Consider the following 14,322-nt stretch of genomic DNA (forward strand, 5'->3'; position numbering starts at 1 on the left):
CTTCTGCATCATCCCATCTCCTATGACTCTCAAAACTGTGGGAGAGGTTCACTCGATCCCCTCTCCTCGGGAAACCATGAGGCCATGCTTAAGAAATCAAATCCTTTTCTTTGCGGGCGATTCTCACTGCTGAACCCCGCCAGCTCCGTCTCGCCACTATCATCATCGCACTGCGTCCATGGGTCCCGATGGTATGCCACCGCGCAGGGCGATCTCTCCTGGCCGGCCACCACGTCGTTTACTCCCTATGATCTCTTTAAACAGGACCGGCTGGCCCCCTACAAGAAGTCCCATTTCTACGAACTCGTCAAGGTGTACCACCCCGATCGACCGTGCAACGACCACCCGCTATGCCGGAACATTCCTCCCGAAGTGAGACTCCAGCGATACCACATCATCGTTGCGGCCCATGAGATCCTATCTGATCCCTCCAAACGGGCGGCATATGACCTGTCCGGCTCGGGGTGGAATCTGCACCCGCCCGACAGCGCTCCAACTCCGCCCTGGGCGCGGCCGGCGTGGCGCGGCGATGGTCCGATCTACGGCAATGCGACATGGGAGGACTGGGAGACGTATCATAATCGACACCAGCCCAAGCAGGAGAACATGGTCGACCATCGGACCTTTGCGACGTTTGTCATCCTCCTCGTCCTGTTTTCTGGCTCCGTGCAGGCCTCGTGGATCAGCAATCGCAGCGCCGGGTACGACGACCGACTGCGGCAGGTCAGTGAGGAGTCCGGTCGGCTGTTGAACGGGCGCCGGGAGAGTACGGCGAAGCAGCCGGGCTCCAGCGAGGCCAAGTTGCAGGATTTCCTCATCCGGAGAGACCCGACAGGGTCGGGATTGAAGGGGGACGAGCAGGAGGTATACCAGGATGTTCTCCATCCTCCAAAGGGCCGGGAAGCTTCTGGCCCAGCTGATGCGGCGCGTAATCTGGCCGAAGGGCCGGAGGCTACCTAGAATCGACGTGTCATTGTCGTCGATGTTTGGAAGCATGACTTGTCCTCGACATTGTTTGGAATTGTAAATAGTGCATCTCCTTCAGGCAAAGCGTATCGTGTCATTGCTCCTTGACTTCGTGAATGCTATTCCCCTGTCAGTATACACAAGGGTCCTCCTTTCAGACTCGAGTCTCGTGTCATAGCATCGACCCTGTCTGAATTTTGCTGGGCTGAATGAACTGCCACACATCGTACATTGGTCGGCATCCAAACGTTGATTCATACATCCCATTCTTGGTGACAACCTAAGTATAAACAGCCCCATGCAGCGTCATCGTTTCAGCAACCGCGCAACAGCTTCTGCGCCGTGCAATGCCACGCCTTTGAGTATGCGGTAATGAAAATTGGCACTTCGCACATCAAATCTGTAGAGGGGTATCAGTCAGATATAAATCATGTGTGTGTTTACGTGGACTCTCAAACAATGACCCTCTGACAATTGTGCGTTGCAACAATCTCAACCGCACCAGCACCAGGTAGCGGCGATATTTCACTGGGATTATATCATTAGAGGATGAATACGCCATGGAACAATCCGGCCATATACGCATGATCCATAAGCCATACCCTACTAAATAGCAAGAAAGATCTTGTTTACACAAAGTGAGGCGTCCCGTTCTAAAAATGGCCACAGCCGCGACAGTGCAGCACATCCGACCCACATGCCCACCGTTCATCTGCGCCAACACCGCAGACACGTCGACGCGAACCACTGATCCGCACCACTAGCTGGCAGCCTTGGCACTTTCAGATGGCCCCGTTGATGGATACTTGCGGGTTAGTGTTGGGTGAGGTCGCACATGCAGTGGCCTTGCAATGAGGTGGCCGGCACGTCTGACCGCCACTTTGGGCGGAAATTCAAAAGGTCGTAGTGCTCAAAGGTCGCTGTATCTTTGTAGTGCGACGAGGAGAAGAGGAGAGGAGAGAGAGAGAGAGAGACAAAGAAAGTGACATGGAATGCTCATGATGCCGTTGATTCCGTTTTTGCTCATCCTGACGGGGATTACGCTGTTCCTCTCGCGACGGCGGTATACGGCTGTGGGGGCTCGCGTCGCGCCGCCCCGGGTCGTGGTCAAAGGGAATACCTTCTCAGAGATCGCAGAGAAATCTCGGCCGAAAGCTGTGGAGAGTCGGAAAACCGACAATGTGCGAAGCGCCTGTGTGATCGGGGCTGGTGCTTCCGGTGAGTGGCACTATCAAGGTGTCGGGACCTGATCGAGAGCGATGCTAATGATGATAGGAGTCCTCACGGCGCTGGTCCTGGCCGGCCAGAACCCCCATGTTCAATTTCACGTCGTCGACGGCGATGAACGTCGGATTGCGGCGTGGAATTCCGACCGTGCGCCCATCAACGAGCCTGGCGTCGAAGAACTTCTCTTCAAGCAGGACGCCGTGCTGGTGGACTCGATCAAGTCGCACCGGAAACTGCAGCAAACCGACCAGGCGGCATTGCCAGGACATTTTCCTCCGCCGCCTCGACCACGGAAGCTGCTGAATATCAACTTCTCCACCAATATTCTCGGTGGCATCGCGGCAGCGGACATGGTCTTCCTCTCCGTGGATATTCCCGCAATTACCTCCACAGTAAGTCGCGCGGGAACAGTCGCGAGGACCTACTGACACGAAACAGGAGGGCCAGCAGCAAAACCTCGATTTATCGAACCTGGACATGGCGATCCGGGCGATTGCCCAGGTCTCACGGGGGTATAAGATTATCGTGCAACGAGGAGCAGCGCCATGCGGCACGGTGCCCTATATCAGGAAAATGGTAAGCGGGATCCCAGTACACCATCCTCACGCCCAAGCATTGACCCAGCTTAGTTGAAGGAAACGGCGTCGCCGTCCGCGTCTTTCGACGTACTCTCAAACCCCGAGTTCATCTTCCCCGGGACGATGATCCACAACCTCCTCTACCCGCCCTGCGTCATAATCGGTCACATCTTCTCGGAGGATTCGTCCCCCGAAGCGCTCACTGCGCTGAAACGACTGTACACCTCGTGGATCCCCGAAGACCGCATCGTTACGATGGACGCCTGGTCTGCGGAACTCGGGAAGATCGCGACGCATGCGCTCCTAGCCCAGCAGATCAGTGCCATGAATTCCCTAGGCCTCATCTGCAAATCGACCAAGGCTGATTTCAACCATGTCACCCGCATCCTGGGCATGACGCAACCTGTGGGATTAGGGTTGGCGGCCTCGACGCCGATGGAGGTGTTGTGTCTAGAGAACATGGCGAAGGAGATGGGAATGCAGGATGTGTCCGAGTATTGGGGCCGAGTTTTAGGGATGAATGGGCCCCAACAGGTGGTCCAGAAGAGTTGACTATTTTGACTGTAGCATTAACGATTGCATGAGCGACGGGATATATATAGTTCGATAGCGATTTTAGCGAATACTGAGTTTTGTATGGAATCTACCCACCAGGGTCAGCCGCTGTAAATTGCATATTGCCTGATTTGTCTGCTCAATATCGACTGTTCCACAGCATCTCTTGATCTCTTGATACTTGTTCTGGCAAGTTCAGTGACTGCGATGAGGATTCTCTGATCTCCAACAAACCAGGTCAAAACAAACACAACAAACCAGCCAAACATCCAAATCAACACGATCTTCTCCAACGACCAGAATTGTTCATCCATCTCTCTTTCTCGACCTCACATCTCATTGCCGGGTAAACAAGAATATACTTATTGCATGCTGGTCATGCTATGAATCCCTCAGTTCTCGTCTACTGACGACTTGCCATCGAGCCGTCCCCACCGCCTGGACCGTCCATAAGCCAGAATGCGCAGCTCTATATCAACGCGACCCCAGGTACAAAGACAATGCGGATGGTTCCAACTGGACAGCTTCCGCTGATTTTGCGACTCAATCCGAACACGCGATCTGTTTTGATCCCTCGTCACTATGTATATCGAGCAATATCCCACCATGCGCACCGTCCAGATCTCCGCTCCCACCGCCCAACCCAACCCTCCTGGGCGACCCGAAGAACAGCGAAAACGAAGTCAACGGTCAAGTTGAAGGACTTGCCACAGGGTGGGCTGAAACTGGAGCCGAGTAATAATGTCGTGGAGGATGCGCCGCGATACCCCACGGTGGTGCAGGGACACCGGAACCATATGCAGAAATTCCGAAACTGCGTGGTGTTGACGCGTGTAGGAGGATTCTACGAACTATACTTTGAGCAGGCGGAGGAGCTGGCCCCGCTGTTGAACCTGAAACTGGCCTCCAAGAAGACCAGTGCCGGCCCCGTTCCCATGGCTGGTTTCCCGTTCTTCCAGCTGGATCGTTTCTTGAAGACCCTCGTGCAGGATTTGAACAAGTATGTGGCGATCAGCGAGGAGTTCGCAATCAAGGAAGAGGACAAGGTCCACTCAGGGGGTCTCCTGTTCGACCGCAAGGTGGCACGGATCATCACTCCGGGGACGCTGATTGACGAGAAGTTCATGGACCCTTCCCAGAATAACTTTCTGCTGGCCGTGCATATCGACATCCAGGCCCTGAAGGCGCAGGTAGGGAAGCAGCCTGACAACCTAGCCCATCATATCGTATCTTCGACCGCCCAACCCGTCGGACTCGCATGGTTAGACCTCTCTACGGGCGATTTCTTCACGCAGTCGACCTCACCCCAAATGCTCTCCTCCGCGATAGCCAGGATTGGCGCCCGGGAGATCCTCGTGGACCAGGAGCTCCAGGATCTGATCGGACCGGACGTACAATCGCTGGTCGGGTACGACCATCGGCTGATGACCTTTTTCAAATTTCCCGAGAGAGCGATGCCGATCTCTGAATGGCAGCCGTTACTGGAGGGGTCGGACGTGCCGACCGAGACATTTACACCGGAGGAGATAGCGGCCGGATATGGCCTTCTGGAGTACATCAAAGTTCAGCTGCAGGGGTTAAACATGAAGCTCCAGCCACCCCGCCGCCGACACCTGCACGAATCGATGGCGGTTGACCGGAATAGCCTGAAAGGACTGGAGATTCTCGAGACGTCGCGCGATGGCTTTGGCAAGGGAAGCCTGCTTCACGCCGTGCGCCGCACCTCGACCAAAAGTGGAGCGCGCCTGCTGAGAGACCGTCTGACGTCGCCTTCAACCTCGCTGGAGGTCATCAATGAACGCCTTGACCTTGTGTCTACGTTCCTGGCGGACAGGGAGCTACGGGAACATTTAATCCGTCTACTTAAACAGAGCTATGATGCCCAGCGTTTGGTTCAGAAATTCACCCTGGGACGCGGTGACGCGGACGATCTCATCTGTCTGTCTCGAGCGATCGAAGCGGCGAAAGACATAAAACAGGTGCTATTGAGTGCCGTTCCCGACGATCGCGACGGCGGGACAGGCTCCCCACATACCGACGCCAGCCACAGTGCCCACGCCATGATTAACCGACTCCATCTCGAAGGACCGGCCTCCCTGGCGGCCCAGATCTTCGCAGCGATCGACGAGGAAGGGCTCCAACAGATACACCGAGCGGAGGATCAGACCGCCTCGGAAGCCGCCCTCTTGGCCCAAGAAGTTGCGACCAACGAAGGCGACTCGGGAGACATGAATGCCCTGCCGAAGACTGTTAGACGGACCCGGGAACGAGCGGGGATAGCGGCCGCCAACCCAATGGCGATCGACACGTGGATCATGAGGCGTGACGCCAGTGACGCTCTGCGGGAATTGCACCAAGCATTGGACAACCTGCAGGATGAAAGCGTGGCGTTGACCCAGGAACTTCAGGACTCGGTCGGATCCTCTGCGCTGACGTTGAAATGGACCCCTGGACTGGGACACATCTGCCATGTCAAGGGTGCCAAGATCTCCCAGGAGGCCCTGGAGGCGTTAGGGGTCACGCGAAATGTTTCATCCACCAAGTCCACTCGGTCTTTCTACTTACCCACGTGGACGGAACTGGGCGTCCGGATAGACCAAGTCAAGGCGCAGATCCGACAGGAGGAACAGCAGATCTTCGAGCGCTTGCGCCGCGAGGTCATTCTCAACCTCGTGAAAATCCGACGGAACGCCGCCGTGATTGATGAGCTTGACGTGGCTTGCTCCTTTGCGACCTTGGCGCAAGAGCAGCGACTGGTTCGTCCGATCCTCAATGACGGGACGTCGCACCGCATCGTGGGGGGCCGACACCCGACCGTCACCCTTGGGCTGGAAGAGCAGGGCCGGCGGTTCGTCAGCAATGACTGTTTCCTGGGGGACACGGAGCGCGTCTGGCTAATCACCGGGCCCAACATGGCCGGGAAAAGCACGTTCCTGCGGCAAAACGCGTTGATCACGGTTCTGGCGCAGGTCGGGTCGTTCGTCCCCGCGTCCTACGCCGAGATTGGCATCGTCGATCAGATCTTCAGCCGCATCGGAGCAGCGGACGACCTCTTCCGCGACCAGTCCACCTTTATGGTGGAGATGTTGGAGACGGCCGCGATCCTCCGCAACGCGACGCCCCGGTCCTTCGTCATCATGGACGAGGTCGGTCGCGGGACGACACCCGAAGACGGGACAGCCGTGAGCTTTGCGTGCCTGCACCACTTGCACTATCACAACCGAAGTCGAACGCTGTTTGCGACCCACTTCCACGCCTTGTCAGATATGACGCGGGACTTTGAGGCTTTGGGCCGGTACTGTACAGACGTGAAGGAAACGGCTTCGGGGTCCTTCTCCTTTGTGCATCGACTTCGGCGGGGAGTCAACCACCAGTCGCATGCTTTGAAGGTGGCCCAGCTTGCCGGGCTTCCCCAGGCGACCATCGCGTTGGCGCAGAGTGTGCGCGACCGGGTGGGCCACCGTAATCATCATCTGTCCACGGCGGAGAGCCTCGAGAAAGCGACCGCCGAGGATGCGCCTCCAATTGCAGCGGCAGGGAACAATGGATAGCTAGCAGTAGGTGGGTAACTTTACCCCCGGAACAGTTAGACCCGTAGCTACACGTACCGAATAAAAGTCATGGAATGTTCTTAGAATGTGTCTGTCTTTGTTCCTTGCAGGGGCATGTCTGGTTCTAGAACAAACAGTCGAATTCCAATACGACCGCCAGCTAGCGACTCCAATGCAATGGAACTATACGCCCCGTTCCAAACAATCTGCATCCAATGCAGCTCATTCTGGATCCGCCACCAATCCGGAACAAAACGAACCAGGAAGCTGTCCGTCCTACATCAGGCTGCTGACCAGGCCCCACAGTGCCATCCTGTCGTCGAGTGACCTTCGCCGTCGTGGTTTGCTTGGGTCCAGCCGATCTGCAGAGTTTATGCAGCACCGGAACCAGGTCTAGGATAGTTTTGGTCCACCAATCGACTCCTCGAGTGGCTGCTGGGTCTGGCTTCGGTGCTTTTCTCTAGTCTGACTGAAAGAACCGGACTCTAGTGACACCATCTTGAAGACCCGTCGAGATGGTGTCCGGGGGGTTTATCTTTCTTTGTCTTGTGGCTGGGGTCCACCTCGGTTTACGTGCCACGACTGACGCTTTTAGTTCTGCAGGAGTCGAAGGAGAGTAACCGGGTCATACAGAGGTCCCACTATGGCATTTAAGGAGCTTGTTTATCCCGGGGGAGGACACAGCGGTTTCACTGTTTTGCGGTGACAGGGGACGTCGACGTGTCAGGGTTTAAGAAGTCACCTGCTTCTGGACATTCACTGTTTGTCTTTTCCACCAGTGAATAATTCGACTGCAATCTTGTCTACTTCTGGTCGACACCCTCTTTATCTCTGGTCAACTCCTGATTTCGCCAGAGACAACAATCTCGCCCTCATGAAGGATCCTGAGAAATCCATCGTCCCTCAGGACGGCAACGTGGACGCTATCACCATGGCGGTCCCTGACGGCTCCTCTCTCCTGACCCAGATCAAGCAGTCCAGACTGACCGTCGCGTATTGTCTGGCGTTGGCGTCAGGCATCGTGCTGTACGGCTATGACCTGGTTATTGTCGGAAATGTCTCCTCGATGCCGGCATTCCAGTGAGTCCTCCTTCCACCCCAAAACGCCGTCCACGATGGGCTTCCACAGCACTGGCGAAGAGGGAGCAATATGTAGCTAACTCTTCCAGACGCGACTATGGTAGCACCCTGCACGGAAAACTCATTATCCCCTCCATGTGGCTCAGCCTCTGGAACGTGGCCAACCCCATCGGCGGCATCATCGGATCCATCACGGCGGGCTTCGTGCAGGACAGACGAGGCCGTCGCTTCGCCCTGGCCCTCGCAACCATCATATCCGCCATAGGCGTCGCCGTGGCCTACGTGTCTAACCTCTCGGACGAGATCGACACCCGTCGTGGCGTCTTCTTCCTCGCCAAGTTCGTCCAAGGCTTCGCCGTCAACATGGTGATGTGTACCGTCCAAACTTACATGTCCGAGGTCCTCCCGCGCACCCTCCGCGGGCCCATCCTCTCCTTCTTCCCGCTCTTCACCCTCCTCGGGCAGCTCATCGGCAGCGTCGTCGTCAAGAGCCAAGCCAAGCACCTCTCCTCCATCGGCTACCGTCGCTGCTTCATCTCCGAGTGGCCCTTCTCCGCGCTCCCTCTCGTCGTTGCTATTCTCATCCCCGAGAGCCCCACCTATCTCATCCGCAGGAACCGCATCGACGACGCCCGTCGCGCGCAGCAGCGTCTCAGCGGTGCAGGAGCCCACGTAGAAGCCAAGATCGACGAACTCCGCCTGTCCATCCGCCTCGAAGAGGAGCAAGCCAACAGCCACCCCACCACCTACTGCGAGTGTTTCCGCGGCACTAATCTCCGTCGTACCTTGATCGTCGTGTACGCCAGCGCCGTGCCCGTCCTGTTCGGGCTGGTGCTTCTCGCGCGCGCTAGCTACTTCCTGCAGATAGTCGGCATGAACGCCGATAACAGCCTCATGTGTCTGGAGGTGGGCATTGGCATCGGCCTCGCTGCTAATATTCTCAGTCTCTGGACGCTGTCGCGCTTCGGTCGCGTTCCGCTCCTTCTGACTGGGCTGGGCATAACCACCGTCCTTTGGACGACGATGGGCATCGCGGGTTGCTTCTCCGGCATTGTCACCGTGTGGTAGGTCCCCCTCTACCTATCTGTATCTAGGGTTTGAGTAACTAACTGGCTATGTGATACGTGTAGGTGGACAGCAGCCATAACATGGGCTGTGATAGGAGTCTGCGGCGCCGGTGCCTGGCCAGCATCCTACGCTGTCAGCGCAGAAGCATCGTCCCTCCGCCTGCGAGCCAAGACCCAAGGCCTAGGATGGTTCACAAACTGCTTCGCGAATGGCGTCTTCGGCGTCGTGCTGCCGTACATCTTCAATCCGGATAAGGGAAATCTGCGCGCCCGGACTGGCTTCGTCTACACCGGGCTCTGTATCGTCACCTGGTTGGGAGTGTGGTTCTTCATTCCCGAGATGAAGAATCGCAGCCCCATCGAGATCGATCAGATGTTTGAAAGACGGCTTCCGGCTAGACAGTTCAAGCGCTGGGCTGTGGTCGATGAGAGTGATGCTGAGGGAGGGGAGGCGCGTCGTCCGTCGGAGTGAGGTCCTTGTAGTTTGTTTTGTTTTCTTTCCTGCTGCTGGATTGGGGGTGAGCTTGGTCGATGATGGGTTTGCTGTGTGCATGGTATTAATCATGGTGTCCTTTCAATGCCGTGGTTTTACTGAGTGCACAGCATGGATCATGACGACCTTTCGATGAACTTCTAGACACAACGGGATTGAACCATCATGGTTTTTGACGGCCTCACCGCGAGGTTTATTCTAACCCGTGAATTACATTACAATCGTTATTCGTTCCTCGCGTAGTTTTGTGGAATCACTCATCTCTAGTAGAGATGCCGGAACAGACAAAATTTCACCAAGTCTGAACCACAGTCACCAGACTCAGAAATGCAATGCATGTCTATTTTAGTATCGTCTATATCATAGTCTATAGCTCGTGTCTCTTTCAGCCCAGCTACTACAGGTCTATCTTAGGCTCTGCTCCCGAAAACCTTCTCATACCCTACCAGAGTCACCCGGTACCGGGCCTTGCCGTTGTACACCTTCTCGACGGCCTCCTTGCAACCCTGTTCGCTGATGTCGATGGTCTCCACCCAACTGTATCTGGTCAGCATACCTTCTACACCTGTAGAAGGGGAAGATCGACGACTGCTCACCTCTTCACGTTCTGCTCACTGGCCAGCTTGAACATGTCCTGCACCTCCGTGCGGCTGCCGATGTGGCTGGCGGAGATCGCACACCCGGTCGACATCATGTCCTGCGTCTTCAAAGGAGGGAATGGGCGATCGGAGATGCCCACCGTGTGGAAGGTCCCGTTGATTGTCAGAGTGCCGAAGTACGCGCCCAGATCAAAACGGTCCGTCGCGTCCGTCGTGTTGAGGATGTAGTCAAACGTGTGCTTCCACGGCTCGTGCCACTTCTCGTCCGCGGTGCAGATGAAGCCTTTCGCCCCGAGGGCCTTGGCATCCTCCGCCTTGTGGGGGGAATGCGAAATGGCGTAGACGTCGGCTCCCATGGCAGCCGCGAATAAGATGCCGAAATGACCGAGTCCACCACTTCGAGTCATGTTAGTTGGGGATAGTTATAGAGGTTGCGAGACGGCACTTACATTCCAACCACACCAACCGTCTTACCTGGTCCGATCTTGGCGCGCGAAAGAGGACTGTAGCAGGTGATGCCCGCACACAGCATGGGTGCGGCGATGCTGGACTCGATGCTGTCGGGGATGGCAAACACGAAGTACTCGTGGGCCCGGATGTGGCTGGCATAGCCGCCGTATGCCATGGACTTGTCCGGGTAGTAGCAGTTATAGGTATCTGCTCCTTGGTTAGCATGCTGGGTCATTGAACCAGGAATACTTGGATATGCCTACCGATTTGTTGGGGGCAGTAGTTTTCATTGCCCGACTTGCAGATCTTGCACTCCAGGCACGCCCCGACCTGGGCACCGACGCCCACGCGGTCTCCGACCTTGACCGTCGAGGCCTGCGGGCCGACTCCGATCACCCGACCGATCACCTCGTGTCCGACACAGACGGGCAGGTGGGCCTGGCCCCAGCCGCCGGTGATGGTGTGGACATCGCTGCCGCACACGCCGCACGCCTCAATGGCAATGTCCACGTCGTGCTCCCCGAGGGGCTTTGGCTTGAACTACACAACACGAGGCTTAGTGGGAGGACTTCAAAATTGGCTCAGGCCGAATTACCTCCTGCTTCTGGAATTTGGTCCACTCCTCGTGGGAATTGACCATGAAGCCTTCGAAAGTGTCGGGGTAGACCATCTTGATGCGGGGAAGGCGGATACGGTAGGGGACAAGCGACAAGTTTGCGATTTGGGTATCGATAGAACCCGTCGGATTCTTGGTTTGCTTTATACATGTTCGAGTCCGCTGCGATCCCCGCGGGGTATTTTCCCAATGGAGAAGAGGCCTCCGTTTGAGTGGATGATGGCCCGCTACGACTACTAACGCCACCAGGACCCCATCGAGAACGGGTCGGGTAGGTATGAACGGAGTCAAGAATGGGCCTTGGTGAAGGCTGTAGGGGCAGAGTCGGCTCGGACTAGACCCCAATTGGTGTGGAGCGCACCGCGATTCGACCATGGTGCCATGCCACGGCGGGGGAAAGTCCCCTAATCTCGGCACGCACCACACCGGCTCCATTACCCCGCGCTAGGCCTGTGGAAGCCGATACAGCAGTCGGCCGAAGTGGATATATTTTCAGTAGCAACGATCTGTTGGCCCCGGGCGTAGCTTTTCAGGTTGGTGGATATGTTGGAATGAGAAGAGACTTGAGACTACATCATGAGCGGGTGTTTTGCTATAAGACTCGCGAGGGAAGCGATGTATATGGCCTGTCGTACTGCTTCGAGATAACCGTCTCAAAATTAGGAGCAGATGGTTCTGGAATCTCCTGGACGCCATCGCGACCCGCTATCATCAATCGCTCTTCATGAATATTCTGTCTCGCCGACTGTAAGATCCGGTGGGGCCAAGTACGCGGGATTGAGCCTGACCGGTTTATTGGTCGTCAAACTCCTCACCCTCATCATCAGCTAGGACGCTATCCCACCACGTCATGGTTGGAGCAAAATCTGGGAGTCTGTGGGTTCCTCTTGGCTGGATTCGATCACAGTCGAATTCGTAGTCGCTCTTTTGATGACCCTTGGGCATGTCGAGTTCCTCTTTCCATAGTTAGAAGGGTAAGGATGGTCATCCGATGCTTATGATGGATGAGACATTGATCAAAACGAATGGGTCTTTGGGGATGGATGACGAGGTGAGATAGTGAGGGAAAGAAGGGGAGAGAAAGAAGTTGAGGTGAGAGAGAGAGAGAGAGAGAGAGAATAGGATGACCAGGTGACTTGTTTGCCTGTTTTGTTTGGTACATCTGGATGTCGGCCTGGTGGCCTTACGTCTTCAATCCTCCATCCAGAATCATCATTCAGTGGAAAAAATATTAATTTTATTATATATCACCATCCCTTCAGTTGGATGGGCCATCATTATAGTAGATCCATGACACGGATGCCATGGATCAAGATTACATACACCAGGAGATTCATCATCATGAGTCTAATACGTGAACGCATCAGTCATTGATCAGGCCTGCCTGCCAGAACCAAGTCACTGCAGGGACGACAACTGTCGTCCGTATTTACACGACCGTCCGCGATAGTTTCGAACGAGCCGACGAGGGGTTTCGGGAGATGTCATCCCTTAGACCGTCTCCGTCGCCTGCGTCGTCTCAGGGGCACCCTCCCGCGCGGCGGCAGTCTGTACGATTTGCTCCTTCGCAACGGTCTTGTCGTGCAACTGTCGGGCATCGATAATGGATTGGACCGAGGTGGCGAGGAAGAGGACACTGTGGGTAGGATCAAGGTTAGATGAATGCAACCGGGTGAGAATCCACGCGAAGGAAAGTAGCATACCATTCGACGGCGGTGATAACCACAACCGCCTGCGTCGCCTCGCAAGCAGCGAATTTGCACTCGCTGGCGGGCGGCAGATCCACTCCCTTCAAGATAAGGCCCACCAGCAACATGATGAACGTGCTGATCTCCACCACGGGGATGACGAGGTAGTGGGCGAGTCGGGGGAAGTGCACCGGGGCCAGACCGAGATAGGACGGCGCGATGAAACCGGTCCAGATTCCGAGGAACAGCATGAATTTCGTCACACTGTCGAATTTATAGACCGCCAACGCTGTACTCGGTCAGTATCTGGCTCGTGCGAACCCGGGAAGACTGGAGGAGACCTACTGTAGATGATCAGGGCGAAGATGGCAATGCCCAGGAGGACCTGGCAGAGCCGGATGGGCGTCACCCACCCAGTGCGAGCCATGATTGCGAGACGGCTGAGATCGTGAAGTTGATGGCGTGAAGAAACCGGGGAGTTGGTCCTAGCCGCAAGGTATCCGACGGTCGACAGGAAAAGCAAATGGGTGACCCAACCGACTCAAAGAGACGCTGCCTGGTGGGCATGCCCATGCTTTAAGATGGACGGGGGGCGGGTGGGTCTTCAGACAAAAGTCGTCCGATGATAACATAGTGATGGTCGATCACATGGAGAGCGGCCCCAGGGGAGTCCCGTCTATGGAGTCTGGAGTCTGGAGTGAATTGAAGTCCATCAATTGCTTCATTTGGGCGGGAGACCCAGTCACTATCACGTCGTTCAACCAGGACATCGACAGTAGATTTCGACGCAGGGATTCCAGGATACTAATTCCCTCCGAACCAGGTTGGTCACCTTCTGACGTGGAATGGAACTAGCATTGACGCTATTACCTAGGAATGATTCCCAGGGCGAAAAGCTTGGTGTCAAAGGAGAAAGATCAGCAGTGCATGTGGGCGGGCGTGCCTCGGTCCCTTCCTGGCTCGGTTTAGTGTTGGTGGATTCATTGGTTCCCCGTGGGTAAATTTTTACAATATTCATCCTACGCGTTGTCGATCCCTTCCAGTCGAATCTCCCGACGAGAAAACCAGTTTTGAGCGTTCTCGTTGTTCCCCGTGGGACCGTGATCAACCCTCCATTTCAGAATCCGCAATCCGCAGGTTCACACGATTCGGATTTCATCTCGAGTAGCCTCTCCCATCCCGCAATATTTAAAGCAGCGCGAAACACCATTGAGACAGTCTACCCCAGACGGAAGCAGTTGGAGTCCAGCGGATGTCTCCAGAAGTGACAAGTCTGCTATTGCTATCCTCGCGGCCGGACAAGAGCAGCAGCAGAGACAAGCATGGTCGTCGAGGTGCTAGTTAGTTGAACGGAGCATCATCCATGTCCGTCGCAGCATCCATTATCACCAGAGCAGTTAAAATGCGGTCGCTCATGGACATCCATGGGAGTCAATTGGGCCATCCCCAACA

General features: G+C 55.8%; 6 protein-coding genes across 6 annotated transcripts; 4 read left to right on the plus strand and 2 right to left on the minus strand.

Annotated features, from left to right (window-relative positions):
- Nucleotides 1-84: 84 nt before the first annotated feature.
- P168DRAFT_215541 (J domain-containing protein) lies at nt 85-894 on the plus strand (the record flags this gene model as incomplete). Its single annotated transcript, XM_024833077.1, has 1 exon — nt 85-894. A coding segment is annotated over one exon (810 nt), but the record flags the coding sequence as incomplete, so codon positions are not given.
- A 1,684-nt stretch (nt 895-2,578) lies between these two features.
- Nucleotides 2,579-3,412, plus strand: P168DRAFT_289498 (uncharacterized protein). The gene is made up of 2 exons (XM_024837011.1): nt 2,579-2,769; nt 2,823-3,412. Exons 1-2 carry the CDS (start codon nt 2,671-2,673, stop codon nt 3,321-3,323), a joined length of 600 nt encoding a protein of 199 aa, XP_024694714.1. The 5' UTR covers nt 2,579-2,670; the 3' UTR covers nt 3,324-3,412.
- Nucleotides 3,413-4,583: 1,171 nt separating this feature from the next.
- On the plus strand, nt 4,584-6,942 carry P168DRAFT_289499 (mismatch repair ATPase MSH1). Its single transcript, XM_024837012.1, has one exon. The coding sequence runs from the start codon at nt 4,637-4,639 to the stop codon at nt 6,875-6,877; it is 2,241 nt and encodes a 746-aa protein (XP_024694715.1). The 5' UTR covers nt 4,584-4,636; the 3' UTR covers nt 6,878-6,942.
- Nucleotides 6,943-7,808: 866 nt separating this feature from the next.
- P168DRAFT_280959 (MFS general substrate transporter) lies at nt 7,809-9,496 on the plus strand (the record flags this gene model as incomplete). Its single annotated transcript, XM_024835896.1, has 3 exons — nt 7,809-7,957; nt 8,047-9,021; nt 9,088-9,496. The coding sequence occupies 3 exons, from the start codon at nt 7,809-7,811 to the stop codon at nt 9,494-9,496; spliced, it is 1,533 nt and encodes a 510-aa protein (XP_024694716.1).
- Nucleotides 9,497-9,927: 431 nt separating this feature from the next.
- P168DRAFT_296378 (NAD(P)-dependent alcohol dehydrogenase) lies at nt 9,928-11,236 on the minus strand (the record flags this gene model as incomplete). Its single annotated transcript, XM_024838109.1, has 5 exons — nt 9,928-10,054; nt 10,114-10,512; nt 10,566-10,773; nt 10,830-11,106; nt 11,162-11,236. 5 exons carry the CDS (start codon nt 11,234-11,236, stop codon nt 9,928-9,930), a joined length of 1,086 nt encoding a protein of 361 aa, XP_024694717.1.
- Nucleotides 11,237-12,562: 1,326 nt separating this feature from the next.
- On the minus strand, nt 12,563-13,297 carry P168DRAFT_303782 (MARVEL domain-containing protein; the record flags this gene model as incomplete). The annotated part of the gene is made up of 3 exons (XM_024838793.1): nt 12,563-12,818; nt 12,886-13,159; nt 13,216-13,297. 3 exons carry the CDS (start codon nt 13,295-13,297, stop codon nt 12,674-12,676), a joined length of 501 nt encoding a protein of 166 aa, XP_024694718.1. The 3' UTR covers nt 12,563-12,673.
- Between the last annotated feature and the right edge of the window lie 1,025 nt (nt 13,298-14,322).

This window comes from Aspergillus campestris (genome assembly GCF_002847485.1).
Source record: "Aspergillus campestris IBT 28561 chromosome Unknown P168scaffold_4, whole genome shotgun sequence".
Classification (NCBI taxonomy): Eukaryota; Fungi; Ascomycota; class Eurotiomycetes; order Eurotiales; family Aspergillaceae; genus Aspergillus; species Aspergillus campestris.

Coding starts and splice junctions, on each gene's coding strand:
- P168DRAFT_289498 (XM_024837011.1), top strand. CDS start 2,671: ATGGCGATCCGGGCGATTGCCCAGGTCTCACGGGGGTATAAGATTATC. Junction 2,770..2,822: donor TGCCCTATATCAGGAAAATG/GTAAGCGGGATC, acceptor GACCCAGCTTAG/TTGAAGGAAACGGCGTCGCC.
- P168DRAFT_289499 (XM_024837012.1), top strand. CDS start 4,637: ATGCTCTCCTCCGCGATAGCCAGGATTGGCGCCCGGGAGATCCTCGTG.